This window comes from Sinocyclocheilus rhinocerous, unplaced genomic scaffold, assembly GCF_001515625.1.
Source record: "Sinocyclocheilus rhinocerous isolate Xijiao unplaced genomic scaffold, SAMN03320098_v1.1 scaffold348, whole genome shotgun sequence".
Lineage (NCBI taxonomy): Eukaryota > Metazoa > Chordata > Actinopteri > Cypriniformes > Cyprinidae > Sinocyclocheilus > Sinocyclocheilus rhinocerous.
Genome location: NW_015635025.1, coordinates 28,325 through 51,389, shown reverse-complemented (window position 1 = coordinate 51,389; position 23,065 = coordinate 28,325). Strand labels below are relative to the sequence as shown.

General features: G+C 40.6%; 2 protein-coding genes across 2 annotated transcripts in view; one reads left to right on the top strand and one right to left on the bottom strand.

The window, feature by feature from the left end:
* Window positions 1–10,554: 10,554 nt before the first annotated feature.
* On the top strand, window positions 10,555–17,082 carry fgf16 (fibroblast growth factor 16). Its single transcript, XM_016560288.1, has 3 exons — window positions 10,555–11,005; window positions 14,336–14,439; window positions 16,498–17,082. Exons 1-3 carry the CDS (start codon window positions 10,684–10,686, stop codon window positions 16,741–16,743), a joined length of 672 nt encoding a protein of 223 aa, XP_016415774.1. The 5' UTR covers window positions 10,555–10,683; the 3' UTR covers window positions 16,744–17,082.
* A 3,766-nt stretch (window positions 17,083–20,848) lies between these two features.
* Window positions 20,849–23,065, bottom strand: part of LOC107746134 (transcriptional regulator ATRX-like) — a 23,154-nt gene continuing 20,937 nt past the window's right edge. The window contains exon 13 of the mRNA XM_016560230.1: window positions 20,849–21,802. Coding sequence (XP_016415716.1) covers window positions 21,578–21,802 — 225 coding nt within the window. The 3' untranslated portion in view covers window positions 20,849–21,577. The remainder of the gene's footprint in view (window positions 21,803–23,065) is intronic.

Here is a 23,065-nt window from a genome sequence, read left to right as displayed (position 1 = left end):
GGCAAAGAAAGAAGGCGTAACTTTTATTCTCGTATAATCTGTAATTATGTCCCCACTGGATGCAACGAATGCCTCGTTTATAATGGGTTTTAATATTTGTCTCGTCGTGCCGGGACAAGGCATCCCAATATGGTAGGGGCGTAACATTTCCGTCACACGCTTGAGGTATTCGGCCAATCACAATGCACTGGATAGCTGGCCAATCACAGCACACCTCGCTTTTCAGACCGATGAGCTTTGTAAAAATCGACGCGTTTCAGAAAGGCGGGGCATAGAGGAGAAACAATAATGTACAGTATGTAGAAAATAATGTTTTTTGAACCTTAAACCGCATAAACACATTTCATTACACTAAATACACAAAATAATGTTCTTTTTAGCAACATCATATGACCCCTTTAACAATTAAGTAGCATATCCCACTGCCATAGCAGCTGAATGTTGCGGTTATAAAACATGCAAGGACAAACGACAGTTGCATGAAATTTCCTGTCAAATGAAATCTGACACCTTTGAATATTATTATTCATTATTGATATTATTTTATAAAACAGATAGTTGGCCACCCCCCTGCCAGAGTTGGACAGTAGACTGTTGCAGGGTGGTACAAAGGGCCCTAGAAAGCCACACTGACAGCGCATCACCATGGACATTGTGGGGCCAATTGAAAGAAGTAGTACGGGACATCATTACATTCTTTGTTTCTTGATTTGTTCCTCCAGAGGTTTGGGCAGACTGTGCTGACCCAAAACACTATCCACTTGACCAAACTTACCAGGTACCTGAGAGGTTAGTGGACCCATTAAAGGAAGAGATAAGGACAATGAAGAAACTGGGAGTAATTGAGCTCTCCATGAGTGAGTGGAGCAGTCCCTTGGTCAATGTCCCAAAGAAGGACAGCACACTACGTGTCTGTATCAATTTCTGTAAGCTGAATGCCCAATTAAGGTTGAATGCCTATCCAATGCTGTGAGTTGATGACTTATTGGAGAGTATTAGACAGGCACAGTGTATCACCACCCTAGATCTGTGTAAGGGGTACTGGCAGGTGCCCCTTGATCGAGGACTATACTAGTTTATTGTCCTTCCCTTTGGTCTGCATGGTGCACCCGCCACATTCCAAAGGTTAATGAATCTAAGGCTGCGAGGTATGGTCTGACGCCTACCGAGATGACGTGGTGATGATAGTAACTCCTTGGCAGAGCATTGAAACCAGAGAGGATTCAAGAGGCAGGTTTGACAATGAACATGGTTAAAACGTGAATGGGCTTAGCAGGAAACCAGCTACCTCAGGTACCACCTGGGCAATGGCAAGCTACGACCACAAGTGGACAAAGTGGAGGCAATTTGGTAGAGCCTGAGACCCAAGATAAAGAAGGAGTTAAGGTACATTCTGGGCCTTGTAGACTGGTTCAGAAGATTTGTTCCAAACTTTGCCTCCATTTTTGACAAACCTACTCAGTAAAGCAATGAAAAACCCAAATATGTGGACCGAGGACTGCAAAACTGCATTTAACATCTCAATGGAAAAGATGCATTCCAGCCCAGTCCTACACAGTCTAGACTTCTCCCGGCATTTGCACCTCCACCAGGAAGCACTGGGAGCCCTCCAACCCCACAGCATGGCAGCTGGTTTGAGCTGGTGTAAGCTGGTCCTTAGTTGGTCCTTAGCTGGTCATGTGCTGGTCCTAAGCAACTAGCTCCTGCTCAGAACCAGCTTATAACCAGGATATAACCAGCTCAGGACCCGCTTAAACCAGCTCATGACCAACTAAAGACCAGCTTAAACCAGCTCAAACCAGCTGCCATGCTTCAAAAAATACCTAACCAACATATGCTGGTTTTTTTTCAACAGGGTGGAAAGCATTTAATTGGATAACATTTTCGCAATGTAGCGTGAGTCATCAGTTTTATCATATTCTATTATCAGCTTTATCAAATTCAAGGAATGAAGGCGGTCAACTATACATGTGCATGTTTTATTAATATTTAGACTACTGGGTGCAGTAGTCTTTCGGGAAACCCAACTCTGAAAACTTGATTTTGTGGGAAAAACGACTTGATAAATGAGTGGCTTACAAATGAGGAATATAACAAGTGATCAATCTTAAGGAGGCAATAACATGCAAAGTGTTAGCAATACAAAATTTCAAACATGTTTCGTGGGTAACACTTTAGTTTAGGGACCAATTCTCACTGTTAACTAGTTGCTTATTAGCATGCAAGTTACTAGCATATTAGCTGTAAATTATTACTTATAAAGCAAATATTAATGCCTTATTCTCCATTTTAGATCCCTTAATCCTATCCATTTCCTAAACTTAACAATTACCTTCCTAACTATTAATAATCAGCAATAAGTAAGAGCTTATGGAGACAAAGGTCGCAGTTAATAGTTAGTTAATAGTGACTGATCCCCAAACTAAAGTGTGACCATTTTGTGTCATGTTGGCCAATGCCAGTGATAGCAGGCACAAACCAGGACCATTATTATTATATTCCTATTATTATATATCCTAACATTTTACAATAAGATACAGTGTGTGTAAATGATAATCATGAGTTACATACCTATCTGCAGTAAAAAAATAAGATGAATTATTGTAATTGGGTCAGTTCTTGACAATGAGATATGGGCCATATATGAACAATACAAAGAAAAGGTTTTTATTTCTTTTCTTCTTTTTTTTTTTACACTTTTGCTGCCACATACTAAGGTGTTGATTATTGTAGAGGATATGCTAGCAAACCCATGTACTAGCAAAAATATGTACTGCAAATATGTGTTTTCCACATGTATTTTAGTATGAGTTTTCCAAGCATCACTGGCTATATATGTGTAATTTACTGATGAAGAGTGATGAGACATTATGTGAATTTGAATCCAAGTGACTTTGAATAAGTATAAGGTGCTTGCTTTAGATCACAAATTAGGTGAAAACAGCAATGTCATTAATAGGGTACTTCTGAAAGGACACAAGGGGATAAACTTGGACATTAATCTCTGGCATGAAAAACAATAGCTTTTGTCATAGAAAGTCATGTCCATGATTAATTTTTTGGTCAAATCGCTTACCTCACCATATACTTCGTTTCTTACAGCAAAAACATCTGGCTGACAGGTTTCTCTGGCTTTTAAAAAAAATTTAAAGAGTCATTTTATTCCACTGAACAGGGAGAGGAAGGTAAAAGATCTGCCAGAAAGGACTACAATCCATGATTACATCACAACTTTGAGAACTTGTTAGACAACAAGTCAGAGGAACAAAGTTATGTCCTAAAGACAGTAATTCAGCAAACTAAAGACACTGAATCTTCTAAAAAAAAAAATCTGTTTCCATTATGTTTTCACCTGATTAACCTTATTATTGCAACTTTTCTCATGGTGAAATTATCACATGGATGCCAGCTGCGACTATTTGACCTTATATGAGACTTGTGTGTAATACATTTAAAACATGCTGCAGAGAATACATCAGATAACATAAAATGACTTCAAACTGAAACAGTGTTCTAAGTATGTCTGCATGCAAAAGAATTCAAGTTTTAAATGATATAATAGACCTCGAGTTGAAAATGAAGACAAAATGTGTTGTGACATTTTGTGGTTTTGAAACATTAGTGGTTCATGTTCATAGTCAGTGTGATGGACTCCACCTGTGGTTACCCTGCCATGCTCAGGTTTTTATGTGGAAGCATGGGATTCATAAAGCACAGACTCCAGACATTTTTTAAATGTGTCTATCCATTTGAAGTCCCTCACTATTATCCCTCCTCATAAAAACAAAGAAATCTATTGCAATTCCAAGATTTTTTTCTCCTTATTTAACACAATGGAATATGAGTTTTCAGTTCTCTCTTGCATCTGTTAACAAGAACTACCAGCACAATGTGAACAATGTTAAGATCACCTCCTTTCTGCTCACCATCTGACGGATGCAATGATCTGTGGCATCCATTACATAAGAAGCAACCTTTAATATCCACCACCTGTCTTTAAAAGCGTGAAACCTTTTAATCTGCATAGAGATGTATTAACACTTTACTTTAATATCTCTCAATTAGAAAAGGTACAAAATAGGGAAATGTTTAGACTTCCATAAGTGCCACACTTGTAAAATCTCTTAACACGGAGCAATGGCATGCCACAGCAAACTATGAAGTAATGACTGTTTTTGCATTGGTACAGCACTACAGTCGTGAAAGATTCACTCTTGTTGAATATATTTACTGTATAACATTACTTGACTCATTCATGTGAACATGTCATGTTTCACAGGCTATGTTCAGAGTGCAGTCAAACCGGATTTTTTCTCAAATCAGATCTTTTCCGGCGGGCTGTCCACACTATTAATTGCAAGTGATCAAATCCGATTTGTGTCCAGACATAACTAACTCATTTGAATGGGTTGCTTTGGTTACGACTCTATATATACAGGTGCATCTCAATAAATTAGAATGTTGTGGAAAAGTTCATTTATTTCAGTAATTCAACTCAAATTGTGAAACTCGTGTATTAAATAAATTCAATGCACACAGACTGAAGTAGTTAAAGTCTTTGGTTCTTTTAATTGTGATGATTTTGGCTGAGCCAAAATCATCACAATTAAAAGAACCAAAGACTTAAACTACTTCAGTCTGTGTGCATTGAATTTATTTAATACACGAGTTTCACAATTTGAGTTGAATTACTGAAATAAATGAACTTTTCCACGATATTCTAATTTATTGAGATGCACCTGTATTGTGATGTTCCGTGCTGTAGTTTGAACACTGTATGAATACTTCTGACATAAACAGCACTTCAGCATTCACTAGTGGACACCACAATACTTTCCACAAAAATTTTAACTCTAACTTGATTTTGACATTTTCATGAGAATATATGACTGGTAGCATCGTAACCCTAAGTAGATCGTAGAACCATTGGCACCATCTCATGATGCTTTTGAGAGACGCCACCCTGGCCTTTACAAAACTTGCCACCATGACGCTGTAGCTAAGCTCAAATGTGCTTGCTTGATGCATGACACCAAATGTGCATGTAATGTGCTCTATATATGTGCAAACTTTAGAAATGTCATAGTTTTGGTGGAGTGAACTAGTGGAATGGTAGAACTTTCAATGGTTTCTTAAATGTCATTTATAAAATCTTCATTGTTTTTTGGAAATCTGATGGGTTTGGAACAACATGAGGGTGAGGAAATGATGACAGAATTTTCATTTTTGGGTGAACAAACCCTTAAGTTCATAAAGTTTAGTCTGTTTGTCTCACCAAGTGTGAAGATTCTTGAAAAATTCTCCTTTTGTGTCACCACAGACACAAAAGTGGTAGCGTATAGGTTTGGAACCAAATGAGACTAAATAAAGGTTCTGTCTGGGCCTAGTGCTAATTAGTGGATAACATACGGACAGTTTGATGTGATATTTGACAGTTTTAAAACAGAAATGCATTCCAATTGATGCAAGAGCCTGAATAAGGCAAACAGATACTGAGAGAGAGAGAGAAACAGAGGGAGTGACCAGCTGGATTACCATGTAAATAGTTGTGAAGATAGGTAGAGTCTGGACGTGTGCCAGGACTCTACAAAGGGCTCCTAACATCTGTTTGACAGCACATTTCTGCTCTGTGTTTGAGCAAGAAAAACTCTTGCTTGGAATGAGTCGATTGTACATGATCATGCATAGAGAGACGGTCGCTTCAAAACAAAGTAGCTCTGGAGTAACACAGTCACACACTGGCCGCATTATTTTAATGGACAAGTTTGGCGTTTCCAGGAACGCTGTGAAGGAAAGCTGAAAAGATGGTCCAGCCGATTGTTTCCAACAACTGTGAATTTATCTGTTGTACCAGTCATTCCACGAATATCAAACATTCCGTGATGCGAGGTGTTCGTACGCCATGGAAAATGCAGACCTCACAATGTATCTGCCCCGTAAACACCTGACTGAAATACATCGTGATCATGAAGTCCTCAGTCTAAGAGTCTGATGATCACTTAAATCTGCCAATCAGAGGAAAGTCAACTACACTGTCTGGCTCAATGGAAGTTAATTTGCTTAAATTTGTCTTGACGTCGAAAGAAAATGGGGCAAACCACAAGTTAGGAACAGAAAAATTAACATACAAACCCAAATTGCCAAGTGGCCATAGCATATAAAAAGACTCAAGCGGATAAAGGAGCATGAGTGGTAACAGTAGTCGTGGGGCAGTAATATGGGGGTGGTGGTTTTTTCCCCCTCAGCCCTGTACCTGGAGCATATGAAACTAATTTGTATAACAAATGTTGGTTTTAGACGCCATTCCTCATCCACGGATGGCTCCTCAAGGCCTGGAGAGCCCCATTCGTTAGAGCTTAAGGCAAAGCAAACAAATTAATTAACACTATCTTTACTAGGGATGGCCAAGCCAAGCAAACACTGAAACACAACACCATTACCTAAATTCGCATGCATCTGTCCATGTCTTCTCTCAGCTCCAGCTCTAGGTGCCTCTCGCCCTTGACTGAAGTTTGAGGACCACCTGCATGAAAGAAGAGACCCAGCCTGTTATGTCTCTGTGATGGAAAAAAATAACACAGAATCCAGCTCTGCAAACAGCTCGCTGCACGGATCATTTTTCTGCTCCGCGCTAGACACAAGAGTAAAATAAGAACAGATGATATCATACGCGGGAACAGAGGTGCTTTCGCGTTGCCTGATTTAAACGCTTTACGAAGTGCCCGATGCAGCGTCACCAGCGCGGAGTTGGAGTCAAGAACCCTCCAAAAGACAGAACCAGACCAACAGCAAAGCCTAGATCAACACTAGAACCAAGCTCCAGATCCAAACCCTAACCAGACCTCCGAACACCCTGCTAAAACCCAAACTCCAGACCCAAACCAATCCTGGACCTGCCAAGACCCAGACCAAACCCCATACTTACATATGTTGAAATCCTTTTATAGTACTACATCTTTTTTTAATCAAACCTGTTGGATTGCTGTCATGGATCGTTCCAAACCAATTCAGACCCCTGAATACAGGTAAAGTCGTGGCCACTTCTTAAAAGTATTGAATTAGTTCCGACACACCTGAAGAGACAAGCAACTGATTTATATCTAACATGCTGTACAAATAAAAGTTTAACACAAGCTGGTGTTTTTATTAACAAGAGCATCATGGTGCAAACTTTAAGAGTGAGAGGAAGAATCTGTAGAATTGAAAATATCTGAAATCCCAAATAAACAGGTAAGATACTGACCCCGATTCATGGCCCAAATTTGATTAACTTGCAAGATTTTATTCTCCGTGAAGACTGAGAGAGGCACTGGAGCATGAGGCATGATCTTGAGGTCGTTATGTTGAATTACTGAAATAAATGAACTTTTCCACGATATTCTAATTTATTGAGATGCACCTGTATGTCCCCGGAGCATATGGGAACATTTTCAACACTCTCATAAATGTCATAAATGTAACCATGTCAACTATAAAAAAAAAAAAATAGCTGACCAGTAACAAATTATAGATTTAAAAAAAGAAGAAAAACATCTCATCTCACTAGTGCCGAGAATGCAACCCGCTGAGTTCTCGCAAGCAGTTCCTGTGCAAATGACTGGATAAGGTGTGCATGTGAACGCTCAAAGCATGAGGCGGCACTGCTCTCACACCACAGACCACCTTCAGTTATCACTCCCTCTGGACTGAAGATGAACTGAGGCTCTGTCTCACAAGGTTCATTCACTACCATGGTAATTAGATTTTTACTGTATGAGAGACTGGCACCACATCTGAGGACCGTTATTTAAGAGCTAATGCTTGAACTTCAAAAGGCATTCTCCATTACACTTTCAGTCAGGATACCTGAGAATTGGGGGAAAAAATAATGTTTTGATTCAGACGGCAATAGAGTGTAAATCAGTGAGAAACATATAAGGAATCTGAGCTCCATAATGCACATGCATCACATGATGGGGCTGTTGAATGCTTGGTTCTGATTGGTTGATGAACGATCTAAGGTGTGCGATTTCAGAACAAATAGAAATACAAATGCAAATAGACAAAAATGCAAACAAGGGCCTGTTTACTCTAATAATGAGAGCAGGGGAAATGCCATTGCTTTATTGTAAAAGCGGCACACGTGACAGCCATGATGCAAAGCATTTTTTTTTTTTTTTTTTTAAGCGCCACGTTTATGTGTTTCTGTATCTACGGTATATTACTTCAACTGACCACTGATGCTGCAAGAAAGTAAATGTTGACCCATTTTTGCTTGGCTAGTATTTTATAAGTGTATTACATTGTGTGTTTGTGAGTACCTGGTATTCCCTACATTATGGGGACCCAATGTCCTCACATGTATAGTAATACCAGTAATTTCTGCCCTTGTGGGGACTTTTTTTTTTTGATCAGCAGAAAATCTAAAAATGCCTGTAGTTTTGTGAGAGGGGTAAATTTCGGGGTAGGGCATAGAAAATCCAGTTTGCATGGTATAAAAACGATTATGTCTATGGAATGTCCCCATAAAACATGGAGACCAGTGTGCGTGTGTGTGTGTGTGTGTGTTAGTCCACAAAATGCATTTTCCTTATAAATATCTGATGGCACAGGTTTCCTATAAAAAGGGCAGGAATGCTGCAGATAAACACAGTGGTTTAAACCTGTGGTTCACTAATTTGATAGCAAACATACTGTACATTAATCTTATATTATATTTGATTAATCAAAGACATAACCCGTATCCATCACTATAGAACTTTATTTTGTACCTATTCTGAAGCAAAGACCAAACCAGATATAAGAACAACACTGACCTTTATCTATTCAGATATTAAACACCGAGCACATATTTGACAAGCCATATCTTTATGAGAGTGTTGGACACATCAGAGATGTTTTATAGATGCAACCCTGCCCTTGATTTGGATTGCTGGACGCCTCTGGCAGCACTCAGCGAGCATCATTTCCTACAGATGAACCCATATGAAGTTTGTGGTCATCTGGTGTATTTCTCATTCCTATTTCATGTGACACATACATTTCACATTTGATGAAATTCCATCTGCCATGCATTCCCTGCACCGCTCAGCTTTAATAAAATACATCATCAACCCTTTGTATTTCTTCGCTCCTTTAATTTCTGCAGTAGATATCCAGCAGCTGGTCTGGAGAGGAGGAGGAAACACCTGCTTACACAGGGGAGGTGGAGAAAGGAAATCTATGAAAACCTCACTGAGGCTGTGTCTCAATACCTACAGAGCTGCCTACCTAGACATGCATCACTCGCATGCAGCAACTCTTCAAAATCCAGTGACGTGGCTAATTAGACAGCGATTTTAGACGTGTGCTGTTTTTTGGATGATCCCCCACAATTCAGCAGACTCAGAATATCATCCTAAAAATGATACACACAAATGTGATGCCTAAAAATGAGCTTTAGGTGGGCATTTCATATGCAAATTTCAAAAGCCTCTAAATGATCAACATGATCAAAACTTTGCCGAAAAACCGGTTGCACACAATGCCTTCTGTAGTCTGACTGATTGTTTTTAGCAAGTAAAAAGTCTTTTAGTATAAAATGTCCACCTTCAGCTCGTGCTTCATGTGTTTTTTGCTGTCAAATCTTTACTGATTTTTATAAAGTAAATGTAATAACAACTTTTAAATTGTTAGCAATATATATATATATTTTGTTTGTTTTGAGAAAAATCATGTTAAGATGTGACTATCAAATATGATCATCAGGCTTTTAAGGAACATTTATTTCTTCATCTCAATCATCATTGTATTGCATTGCATTTTATGTAAAATATAGCATAAAACCAAGCATTTAACTCTCTTACCAAGACATCATAGGGAGATATAAATGGACAACTGATATTTATATAATTTTATGTATGTAGTCTGCTATATTGTTATAAAGATCTCATTAATTTACATTACAAATGATCAGAATTTCATCTTACTTTTTGTCCATATAAATACAGTATCAGCTCATTTTGGGCCACTGAATAAACTTTCCTCTTTGATTCATACTCTCACCGTGCACTATACTAGCTATAAAACCCTGATGTTTAAAGGCTTTACAGGGTTATTGTCAGATAAAATGCTGCGAACTCAGAAAGTGCCAAAAGTTGTGCATGCCTGTAACGCTCAATTATGTCGACTGCTTTGAATGTCAAGATAACCCCAAACTGTTGCAGCCACCTGCCATCCCCAAAAATGTTACACAAACCAAGGCAGGTATCTCACTGTTACAGGTTACAGCACGCAACTGATACGCAAGATGATGGCTAGGTACGCAGTTCACTACATTACAAGTTGCTGCAGGCGCATGTGACACCCAAACCCGCTAAGCGGCCAGAAATGCAGTCTAGGGAGGCAGGCAGCTCCTCAGAGTTTGAGACGCAGCCCGAAACTCCTCTAGAGACTCGCAGCGGTGCGGTGAGAGAGAGATCATTAAAACACAGACACACAGCCAGGAGAACTCTGCGCACGGCGTGGCTTTGGTATTTTGTCAGTGGTTGCCGCTTGAGTGTTATTTTACGCAGACTTCAGACTCAGACAGCAGCATCAGGTCTGAAAGCTGGAGCAGAAGCTCTGCGTTGACATGCTGAAGGTGAAGCAGCAGGGATGTCATCCAGGCGTGGCTCGGGGAGGATATGGATGTCTATATAAATGACTCGTTCAGTCTGATCACGGATGAAAAGAGCGTCTCTCTCCTCTCCGCTCCGCTCTCTGAACACCCAAAGTTTGCTCGTCATGGCAGAGGTGGCTGGATTCCTCGGGAGCATCGATCTGGATTTGCAGGCTTTTCCAGCATTAGGGAATGTGCCTCTGGCGGATGGTTTGAATGAGAGATTGGGTCTGATTGAGGGCAGACTGCAGCGCGGGTCGCTCACGGATTTTGGCCACCTGAAGGGCATCCTGCGCAGGAGACAGCTCTACTGCCGCACCGGCTTCCAGCTGGAGATATTTCCTAACGGGACGGTGCACGGAACCAGACAGGACCACAGCAGACTCGGTGAGAGCTCTATCCACCCTTTCATTCATTCGTCAATGCAGCCATCCGTCATCCAGCAGTTTTGGGCATCACTGGCGCGTTAGCGCACCTGGCCATTCTGTGAAACGGATGACTTTTTTTGTTTTTGGTGATTTTTAGGGAAAGTCCTTTAAACGTGATGTCAGACAAATTGTCTTCAGATATTTATAAACTGCATTGTGCCATCTCAAGATAACTTAATATACTTTCAAATGTGTTTACAATGGGATATCTTAACGCCATCATAAAAGTAACAAGGATAGGAAAGTTTAAATTTAACTTAAGGACTCGAGGTCAGGACACTTCAAGTTGTTTACTGGACAAAACTAATGCTGATATTGACTCACACGTTCTAAATGGGGACATTGCATAGCCTTGTATTGTTTTTTATATAATACTTGCTATAAATACTAACCTATCTATTTACTTTATTCTCAAACCGTTTTTACAAATGATGTCCCCAAAAGGAGGTTTTGTCAGGTTTAGCTCTTTGTACAAATTTGTTCCCAAAATATGGTTATGTATACACGCAGCATGTATATATACACACAAATGTATAAAAATGCACCTGTTTATAGTGCCCAAAATGCAGATTCAAGGAGTGCAGCATCAGCCAATCAATCAGTTTGCTGTGAGTCGGTGTGCATGCATGCGACACGCTCATGAGCTTTGATCACTTGGAAAACTCCAGAGAAATCTGTAATAGGCCTACGCAACTGTCTGCTTCTTCACTATAAAGTAATTTGCCAGATCCAGTTGTCATGAGTTCTCTTTCATTTTGCAATTGCATGCACAAGACATAACTTGTATGCATAACTTGGGCAGAATTCAGGGGTGTAGATCTAAGCTTCGATTTCAAGGGAAACAGATGTGGATTTAGGGGGTGCAAGAAGCAGGAACCTTTCTTTAAAATTTTAAGTATGCTTCTGGGGTCGTGCTTCCCGTGTCTTAAGGAATCTACACATTCACATACAGGCGTCTCAAATACTTGCACGCTTTTTGCATTTCATAAAATAATTGACAGTAAAGAAATATAGCACAACAACCCTTTTAACACAAATCATTAAAAGATGAAAAAGAAAAGGTTTGTTAGATTTGAAATATGAAACAATATAGTGTTAAATAAACAAATAAATAAACACAACAGTTCTGGTTGTGAAACTCTAAAAATCACCATAACACCAACTGACTAAAATCACAGCAAAATGACTGGGGAATGTTAGCTTGCTCTAGGAGCATTTGAGCGCAGAAGACACTTGCTTCTATATTCTGTTATTCAATGCAAGAGTGATTTAGGCATCCGGATACTTTTTGGTACCACTGTATATCAATCCACCCATTAGGCAAGAGCTGCATATCTCCGAGTCTTACACTCGGCGAACTCCAGCTTGGGGTCAAGGGACGCAGGTGCTTCTCTGCAGTGGAAAACAAGCTCACAGCATGAGGCTGTTTTTCTCTGAAAACATGTTCAAAGGACCCCGGCCGACGCAGGCACAGACACTACTAATTACAGCGCTAATAAATCAGTCAAGGAGTGCTTGGTATTACAATGATAAACAAATGATAGCAGAGCCCAGACATGAGGATTTTTTTTGCATTGCTCTGATCCGTAATCATTGTGCAGGTGCAGCCCTCGCTCGGAAAACAGGAATAGCTCTAAATTAAAGCATGACCACTGTGGAATCCAGTGGTAATGCTTGATTTTAGGCCGAGACAAGCTGCTTTACTGGATTGGGTGGTCCGCGGTCATGTTTCTGGCATCCTTCTGGCAAATGCGAGCCGTTTGTCGGTAATGTTGCAAGCTGGCAGTGTCTTTGATTAAACGCATATGAAATGTGCTTCTGCTTAACCCAGCTTCAGAGCGTTTTCGGTGTCGTCGTTTGGCATCCAAATCACAACATACTCGGTCCAGGTGGTGGTAAAAGGCCACAAAGGTGTAGTTTTTGCTTTAGTCTTTAATCAAGAGCGTGCGAGCAGCTGGTTTTGGCCAAGATTGGGCTCGTATCCTGAAAACTGCCACGAATGCACAGTGATGCAGACACCTTAACGGAATATTGATTTGTATTTAAAAAAATGCATTTAAAAAAAAAAAAAGTTCAAGAGTAGCAACAAGAGGCTTAACCAAATATTTTAGAGATTATTGACTTGTTGCGCACGCAGTCTTATAATTAAAGTAGTGGTAGTAACAAGACCTCAATTTCCTGTGCTTTTAGGTTATTTATAGGTTGCAGCACATTTTTAAAAGCTAGTCTGCTGAAAGCTTACTTGTAAGGGCACAGGTGAGAAAATTCTTTGAAATGCTAAACTCACAAAGTAAACGCCTTGTATAGGAGACAAAGACAACAGAATGCAGGTATGATGGCCACTGTCAAAGATTACCATTTTAAGAAATGACCTGGGTTATGAGTAAGTTTAAACTTGCTTGGTGGAAAACAACAACAAAAACATAAACCAGCCAAAGGTGGTTTGGAAGCTGGCAGTCTGGCCAGGTTGGTTAGGCTGGTGCGATGTGATGGGTAAAGGAGGTTTGGGGTATTTGTCAGCTCGTCAGACTGAAAGACCAGCTGGCTAACACCAGCTTGGACGACCTGGGATACTATGGGATTACATTTCTGCCGCAATTCTGCGCGCGAAAGATCATATTTTGAGCGCGCAAAAGTGCGTTTTGCACGCGCGCGAACTGAGTTTTGTGGATAAAATGTTTGTCTCGCAAAGAAGAAAGTATTTCGAGCGCACGAAAATCAATTTTGCATTTAAAATAAGTTTTTGGATGTGTGCAGACCTTCTCTTTTGCGCGTGCAACGTTTCACTAGCTTGCTCACCTGATGCCTCAGTGCTCGCTCTAAATGCCAACAGCTCGCGTGCTCAACACAACCCAGCGTTACAATGTGCCATAATTCCAGCCAATCAGAGACGAGGCTGCTAAATTCTGATTGGCTGCCTTGACAACCAATCACAACATTTCTTGCCAAAAACGTATTTTAAATGCAAAATTGATTTGCGTGCGCTCGAAATACTTTTTTCTTTGCAAAACGAACGTTTTCTCCACAAAACTCAGATCGCGCGCGTGCAAAATGCACTTTTGTGCGCTCAAAATATGATCTTTCGCGTGCAGAAATGTGGCAGAAATGTAATCCCATAGAATACCAAGTAGATCTGCTTTAAAGTAGCTACATCCAGTGAACCACCTTAGGCTTGTTTAAGTTGTTTCTTTCAGTTGAGAAGGAAAACTTGACTACTGCATTGTTGTACAGCTGCGCTGCAGTTGTAAAGGTGTCTGGTCATTGTCTGACGAGTGCTGTTGTGTGGCAGGTATTCTGGAGTTTATCAGTCTGGCCGTCGGGCTGGTGAGCATACGAGGCGTGGACGCTGGTCTTTATCTGGGGATGAATGAGAAAGGTGAACTCTATGGGTCGGTAAGTCAAACCCCTGTAGTGCTCACACACACTCCAAACAACATCCAGCAACAGAAGGTTCTGCTCTATGAAGCGTTCCAATGGGAATGCAGTCAGAGCTGGAATGAGGAGCAAACGACAACCCACCCACCGGCTCATAGTCTGCTCCCCATATGATGTAGATGAACAAAAAAGAAAGCGCTTAACCAGACAAAACAAGCAGTGTTTCCACTGCTGCGAGCCCTGACCTCTGATCGGCGAGGTCTGTGCGTGGCTCACCTTGTTTTTGTCTTTGTAACTTTCCACACAAGAACAACCTCTCAGACAGAGCGCTCAATCTCAGAGAAGAAAAACTGCCTCTTCATTTCGCTCCATACTTAAAATATTTACATATTTTCCAGGGACACATGAAGCGTGTAACGTATACACACCCACATATCGTGGATATACGAGCTGAGTGCTCTTGGTTTCTTGCATATCTGTGTGCTGCACGAGGACCACGCTTTTCTCCGTTGGAGTGCTAATTGTAACCGAGACCAGGAGATAAAAGCATGTAGCGGGATTGGCTTTTTGTATGCTAGCATAGAGAACCATATATAGGAAAATGCGCCTGGCCTCCCCCTCTGCAGACTTTGCCATGCTTGCAGGAGAAACAAGCTATCAGATTTCCAGAGACAATAAGCGGGGGCCCCAGTACGTTTCTGTGGATCCGGAGTTAAAGCAAACCCTATTTAAAGCAAGAAGAGATGACTTCAAATGCAATGCGATAACATCCCATTAAATCAGACTGTAAATGCAGGTCAGCATTGCAAATCACCTGAAGACTCAGTCCTGGGTTCACTGCGCAGATTTAAATGCAGGTCCATTTCTGTTGCATGAAGATCAAAAAAACAAAGTCACCATTACTGGTGGTTGGCATTAATACATTATGTAAATCGCGTGCATGGGGCAGTATTTATTCCAAACAGCACACTACCTTATTGAAAGAGCATTGAAACCATCAGTCATTTTACAGATCCTGGAGAGGTATTCCAGTTGTTTTAAATGAATCTGTTTTCTGAAACTTTTAGTTGATAATCTTATTCTGTTTAAACGATTTAACAGAACTTTTAAAGCCGACTTTATCTTAAACACTAATTTTAAATGTATCATCTTGACACCAAGACTTGAACCTGGCCCATTGCATGACCGTTCTTTGGCAGGAAACATGATGTAGCCCCAGTGTCTTCAATTGTTCACAGCAGTGTAGTCAGCCAGTGAATGTTCACCTGCTTAACCCGAAGTCATCGCTCATGAGGTTCTGTCAGTGGTGTAGTAGTAGCAGCCCACACAGACTCTCTCAAGCTGCCGTGTTTGTGCGAGAGATTGTTGCATCATGGGGGAAGCAGGCAAAAAGGTTAACAGTTTTGAAGAATGATTTTGGGTGTAAACTGCAAAGCTTGCCCGTAATGACTTTCCCTTCTCGAGTGCAGCGAGCACCTGCTGTCTGGCCTCAAGATAGTTTCCACTCCACACATTTTGCGATGGTGACAAGGGTAAACTGTGCACTGTGAGAAAGAAACAGTACCACGTCTTCACACCCTTATGCTTTCCAGCACATCTGGAGGTCTGGAAATGGGAGGCGCATGTTAGTTCTTAAACATGTGGTCAAATGCACTTAAGCTGCACTCTTGACGGACAGAGCATAGATTACTAGCTAGAGATCACAACGTAGGATTTTTGGTTGGGACGTTTCCCACTTTGATTCACATCTTGTCTTTAACAGTTTGTGTAGATCAGGGTGGCCAAATCCTGCTCCTGGAGGCCCACCTTCTTGACTAAACTTGCTCCAGCAAGTTTCTGGCAATTCTGAAGACCTTGATTAGTTGGTTCAGGTGTGTTTAATTGGGGTTAAAGCTAAACTCTGTAGGAAGATGGCCCTCCAGGAGCAGGACTTGACCCCCCTAGTGTACAAGAAGCTTATTTATCATGGTAGGACACAAGATCTTTCCAATAACTCTAACTGAGCATTATATTATAGTGCACATTTCGCTTCCAGATAATCAACAATGTTTTTGTCTCTTTCTGGCTGCCTTGCAGAAGAAGCTGACAGCAGAGTGTGTTTTCCGTGAGCAATTTGAGGAGAACTGGTACAACACGTATGCATCCACACTCTACAAGCATGCGGACACTGGAAGATACTATTACTTGGCCCTGAACAAGGACGGCTCGCCTCGAGAAGGAAGCAGGACTAAAAAGCATCAGAAGTTGACTCACTTCCTGCCCAGACCTGTCGAGATTGAGAAGATACCCCAAGCTTACAGAGACTTGTTCCAGCATAGGTGACCAGAGCATCTGTCAGAGTTGCTGTGTTGGAGAGGCGCAGTTGAGGTGCTGGATGGGAAAGACGGACGCTGAAGAACATTAAGAAATACAAGACCCTACTTCTCTCGCCTCGCAGCTGTTTATATTTGGGTTCTGGTCCAAAATGAGGAGGCCCTCTCCAATGGTGATTGAGATAAACAGTATGTGTGTGTCCTGGATGGCTCCGTTTCCTCTCCTTAATGGGTTTTAAACCACATAGAAGAGGGAACATTCCTGCATCCAAAGCTGGTGCCAAAAGATGTCTTGAGGAAGAGGTGTTGACTTCAGGGCCTCTTGACGTGTGTCATGCAATCACCCTTTCTTCAGACACTTTTTGTAAAGTGGACCACATTTTGGGCATGTTCTCATTGGAAAAAAGAGGGTCTAAACCTAAATTTATTGAGTAACTTGTCACCTGAGCATAGGTGGTAGTAAAACTGCCTTTGACCATTGAGATAAAACTCAACATGCCCAGTCTGGTGACCCTGGGGCCAAACTTTAGTTGAAAGGTAATGATGCAGCACTTACCATGAAGATGGACATGGGGAGTAATCGCCGACCTTCCTGTAGGACAAATGCAAAGCAAGAGCTTTTCAAATTAAATATACCTGTAAGGGCACTTAAAAGGAGAAAGATGCTTTGAAGAACTATGACCAGCTTCTACTGAAACAATACCAATTTTGAATGGAAAAATTACCAATTGTGAGATGGAAAATAAGTAATAAGTAAAGAGGGGCTTACACAGATGATCTTCTGTTTGCTTCTTTTGAAGTTTCAGAAGAGTTCAAACCTTACAAATTTGGTAGAAAAAGCAAATCAGCAGTATCAAAGTGATTAGTAGAAATGAATCACTTTCAAGCAGGGGAAATGAATGATGCTTGCTGAAGTGTTCGGTAGAGGCTTTGGTCATTTGACTAAGAGTGACTTCAGGTTGTCAGGAACATTATTAAAATGTAAGTGAAAGACATGTAAATATGGGCAAACCTATTTATAAGATGTACTATATATTTATTTTCTACATATAAAGAATAATTATAAATCTCTATATAAATATATTTATTTATTTCAAAGGCTCTATTTTGTAATGAACTTGAAGTTATTGGAATTGTAGATTCTACTGAGATTATTCAGAAGGGCTAAACCATTTGACCTGAATGACTGACAATAAAATTGTCCTGCTATTGTTTATTGTTGGTGACCATATTTGCAAGGATTCTCTGTACCAATTAAAATCTGAGAAACACTGAGCTGATTGAGTTTGACTGCGCACACAACTTTTCAGGTACTGTCATGGACTGAATGGTCGTCTTTGCTAAACAACACAGACACACAAAATGCTGAAAGCTGTGAGAGCACTAGCTATTTAAGTCAACATGATATGGCAGTCGCAAACCATTGTACTTCTATCTATAAGCTACTGTATTTGCAAGTAAAACAGTATTCAATGAAAATCTAGTGTGGCCCTTGTTCAGAGGCAGAGCAAGTTATTACGTGTTGATGATTGATTACAAAAACAAACATTTTCTTCTTTGGAATAGTCGAGTCAAAGAACGTAGAGTGAATTTTGACTTCATGTTGTCTTCAAAGTAGGACACATTTGATACCTCTTTCAGAAAATCTTCAGTAAGGGGTCAATCAATCTATGAAATGTTGTTTATCTAGTACAGCGTAAATTCCAGAACATCACAGCAGCATTCACAGAATAATCCAGCTCTCCAGAGATGTGGATGTTAGCTGATGATGTAAAAAGACAGCTCTTGGCTCGGGGAACCTGTGGGAAAGTTCTCCCCAAGCAGTCTGTAGAGGCATAAATCAACGCCCTACAGAAAGCGAAACAATACAAGAGAACATGTTGCGCTAGTGGGTGTCAAACCTGTTGAAAAGTCTGCAGCATAGCAACATTAATTACCTCTATAATAGTGATAACATACGTAGAACTATTAATGAGTTTTCTTGTGAATCGGATGCATTGTAAAACACATCAACACAAAACCCCCTTGGTGATTGAATGAAGATTTGGACCAGCACTGATGTTGCCCTGAATGGACTTCTATAGGGTTTCAGTCAACTTACATCATCAGAAACGAACAAAACAATTCAGATTTACAAACATTCACAACCCCACCCACCACCGATGCCTTGACAACATGCTTGGCTCGTTCCTGCTCGGATGATCAGTAGTTAGCTTTGCAGCCAGCACGCTCGAATACTTTCAGATACGAAGTGTATAGTGCATGTTCATGTGAACGGAAGCAGGTTTTAACATTGGAGGATAGATGGGGCAACAGCTGCCCGGTGCTGCAAAGCTAGCCGAGTGGTAATCTGGGCATACCAAGGATGGGATCAACATTTCAACATCTGCAATAGTTGTAATGTTTCACTTTTGGCAGCTTTCTGCAAGCTGTGAACGCGAATGGAAAAGAGGGGGAGAAAAACCCTGGCAGCTAAAGAAATGAAAATAATAGCAAGCAGTAGAAACGACACAGCAGATGAAAGACTGAAGGGGAAGAATGGGGTGTATGGGAGGAGACAGATTCTCAGGGTGTAAAAGCTAAGAGCTGTCTAGAGAAAACGCATCTGAAATTTGGTATTGGTGTCATGGATCTCATATATACGCTCTCATGAAAATGAGTAACTGTTTAAGTAGTCACTAATACTCCAACTACACAACTTCCTAGTATCGGCTAAAATCAGGGGCACAAGTTTCTCTTGTCTTATGGTGACCTCATCTGACTGTCCACTGCACTGCTGCATCATGGGAAGGGAGTGGCACTGTAACAACGTTCGTAGTTCGGGAAGAAGGCGGCGGGAACCGGCGAACATTTAAAGAAAACTTTAATAAAGTAAACAAACACAAAATAGCGCGACAGCCCCTTGCGGACGACTGTCGCGCACAAACAAAACCAAAACACAAAATAAAATCCAGGCCTGGTCCTCTCTCCTTTCACTGTCGTAACTCCTTCTTTTATACTTCCGGAGCTCCTCCGTGGGACTCGAGACCGGTGAGTGGTGCAGGTGTCGCTCATTATCAATTACTCCACCGGCCTCGCTCTGTTCCCACGGCTCTCGGCCCCGCCCCCACTCGTCGACATTTTAACATGCATAAGAAACAACTAGCCAGTATGCATCTGTCCCAAAAGTAGTAAGTAAAACCACAGTCTAGAGTTCAAGGTTGCCAACATATAGTTAGGTACTGTATGTGTGTAAAGTTTAAATAAAAAGAAGGGGGGGGATTACTCAAACAATATATGCCTTCTGACTCGTAAGTCAATTTCATACGAGTTCACAAATAGCATGCAAACTTGAAGTATCACCCAAGAACCCGATTTATTTAAGAACCCATGACAATTGCTACTATAAGCAATGCATCTTCTCAGAACTCTAGACAACTCTAGACGATTCTCAAAATTGATGAAACTGAAGGTAATGTAACAAATATAAGCGTTCATATAAAAGTTAAAAATGTTAAAGTATTTAAGAATTCCCATGACTATTCCACTACTATGGTTCAGTGTATACATTTGCAGTTGCAAACGGCAATTTCTTCTTGACAAAATATCTTAAAACTAAGCATAAATAGAATAATTTATATTCAACCTTTAAAAAAAAAAAATCATGAAAATGTCAAAGAATTTGTTAATTCCCATTGTTTTTGAGCATTTTGCAAATGGATTTGTACATATAATATTTGCCAGTAGTTCTGCAGAAATTGCACAACTGACATTGCACAAAAAAAAAAAAACAAGACCGTCATGTAACTCATCCTTTTGGTCACTTTATTTAAATGTGATATTAAATTCTAAGTAGCAGATCATATTAATGGCAGAAGTTGTTGGTGTATATGCTTACATTAGAACCTTTTCAGGAGGGAAAAAGCTTCCTCTACATTTCTGAATGACACCCTGTGGATGTCAAAGGTCTTATGTTCGCCAATGAAAAACATCTAGTTTAGCATCCGAAGTGGAGATGTGCCCAAGAACAGAATACAGCCTGAGCACTAACCTGATAAGGAAAGTGTTAGCATTATTATATAATCAGAACAGGTTTGAAGTTCAGTTAAACCACACAAACATGTATCTAGCTCTCCCGCCACACGCCAACTCAGGCGCAATCCCAATGCAAGTGGGGAAAAGAAACAGAAAAATAAACAGAAAAAGAAATTATGAACAGTACTCACAACAATATGCTAGGCAACACTACAACGAGAAGTCTGATGTTACAAAAGTCCGGAGGAATTCAGCAAGCAGTTTTAACAACACAGACATTCCATAGCATGATTAGCAACAACGAGTTTAAATACCTAAAAGCAGATTAGAAAAAGGGGTTTTAAAACATTAGAAGAGATCTAGCTGCTTGATATAAGGCCATTTGACTTGACGATACATTTAAGGTGTCCGCTGCAGTGTCTCTGGAGCACTGGCTAGCAAAGTACCAATGACAATCCACTACTAGGAAGATATTAGCGTAGATAGTATTTACGGGGGCTTTAGAACAGAAACGCTATGGTCCCTCCTCAGTCACGCTGTTTTCATTGCAATATAATTATTTATATATGCACGTCCCTTATTTAAGGGGAAAGAAACCTGCAATGCCTAAAAGCATTTGGGGATAATATCTTCTTCAATCTTAAATACGTGAGAGAGGGAAAAAAAAAAAAAATTGAACAACATTAAGGCTATATACACACAAAATGACAAACTGCACTGCCAAAAACCCCTTTAAGAAAGTCCCAGGATCCCCTCTCGTTACCGAGGAGCTCAAGTAGGTGTCCTGGCTGTATCAGTCCAGCTGTGTGTACACCGAGGGGCGGAGGCATCTACAGGCCCTTAGACGGGCCCGGGTTCTTGCCCAGCTGTGCGGAGGGGAGGCCCTGGAGCGCCCCGAGCTGCTGGTACAACCCCAGCAGATCCATCTGATTCATAGGGGCCCCAAGACCGTTCTGCATGGCCAGCTGATTGAGCAGCAGACCCTGCCTCGCCATGGCCAGCTGCTGCTCCTGCACCTTACGGTTGGCGATCACCTTCTGCACGTACATCATCAGCTGGAAAGGAAATGGAGATCGGATGTTATTTGTCCGTTATGTGGCTTCAGAAAGTAGTCTCTGCTGCCCCTCTCCAACAGAACTGGTGCTTTTGAGCTGAACCGTGACTGTGTTACTACATTACCCATCCACAAAGCACAACATTCTTGATTACATTTGAGAACATATTTTGACATCCAATATCTTTATGAAATCACAAGCCTAAAATCAATTTGGATGAAGTCACAAATTAATTAAATAATAACCATAACACAAAATGATAGCAAACACAAATTAGAGTTCGACGGACATTGGATTTTGATGATGATTTAAAAACCCAATACAAAGATTATACTGCCATTACTAGTATATTGAATATAATATTGTATTTTTAAATGCCAGTTGCAGTATATTGTATTATTGTAAAATATGCACTCTTACAACCATCTACAACATATTACAATATAAACTCCATGAAGCAAACATGTCATAATTCATCAGCAGTAGATCATAAGCAATCGTTTGGCATTCGGCTGCTCTGAAACAGAGTCTGTAGAATGTGAAACAGTGCAGCATTTTTACATTGAAACATGCAGCACTCACATTTATCACTCTTTTCAAGTTTAATAACAACATTAGGCCTTATTGCAACTGCTGTTTTTTTTGTCCCTAAATTTAAGACCTCTTAAAATGATAAGTAGTGTTCATTTCGTTGACGAATAATTTTCGTCAACGACATTTTTTTCACTGACGACAACGAGACGATAACGAACTAAAACTCTTTTTGAATGACAAAAACTATGACATAAATCTATTGACATTTTCGGCAACGAATAAAAACGAGACGAAAATGTTAGGGAGGGACGATTTGGGAAGAGATTAATTCAGAACGAATCTGCTGCATAGTTCGGAGGTTAGATGCGTACATATGAACCGGCGGGACATAAGCTAACATACACTTGCTGCATGTCGCATAAAACGTTCAAAAATGTAAATATGGGGGAGTAAGAGAAGAGCAGACATATGGATCAATCTGACGACGCAAGAGAGAACTCAATTCGGTCTGGTTTTCAGAGTGCAGACACTGAAGCACACACACAGAAAGCGCCTCTCACAGCGCGCGAGTACTCTTAAGCGTCGCATGAACGGAGAAATACAAACAGAATGATGTCGAATTGTCTGTTTTGACGAGTATTCACGTAAACACAGTTGATAACGTCTTAAGTGAACGTAAACAGTAGGAAGCACGTGTATCAGTACATTGCATCCATTGCAGCTGTGCAT

Coding starts and splice junctions, on each gene's coding strand:
- fgf16 (XM_016560288.1), top strand. CDS start 10,684: ATGAAAAGAGCGTCTCTCTCCTCTCCGCTCCGCTCTCTGAACACCCAA. Junction 11,006..14,335: donor ACAGGACCACAGCAGACTCG/GTGAGAGCTCTA, acceptor GTTGTGTGGCAG/GTATTCTGGAGTTTATCAGT. Junction 14,440..16,497: donor AAGGTGAACTCTATGGGTCG/GTAAGTCAAACC, acceptor GCTGCCTTGCAG/AAGAAGCTGACAGCAGAGTG.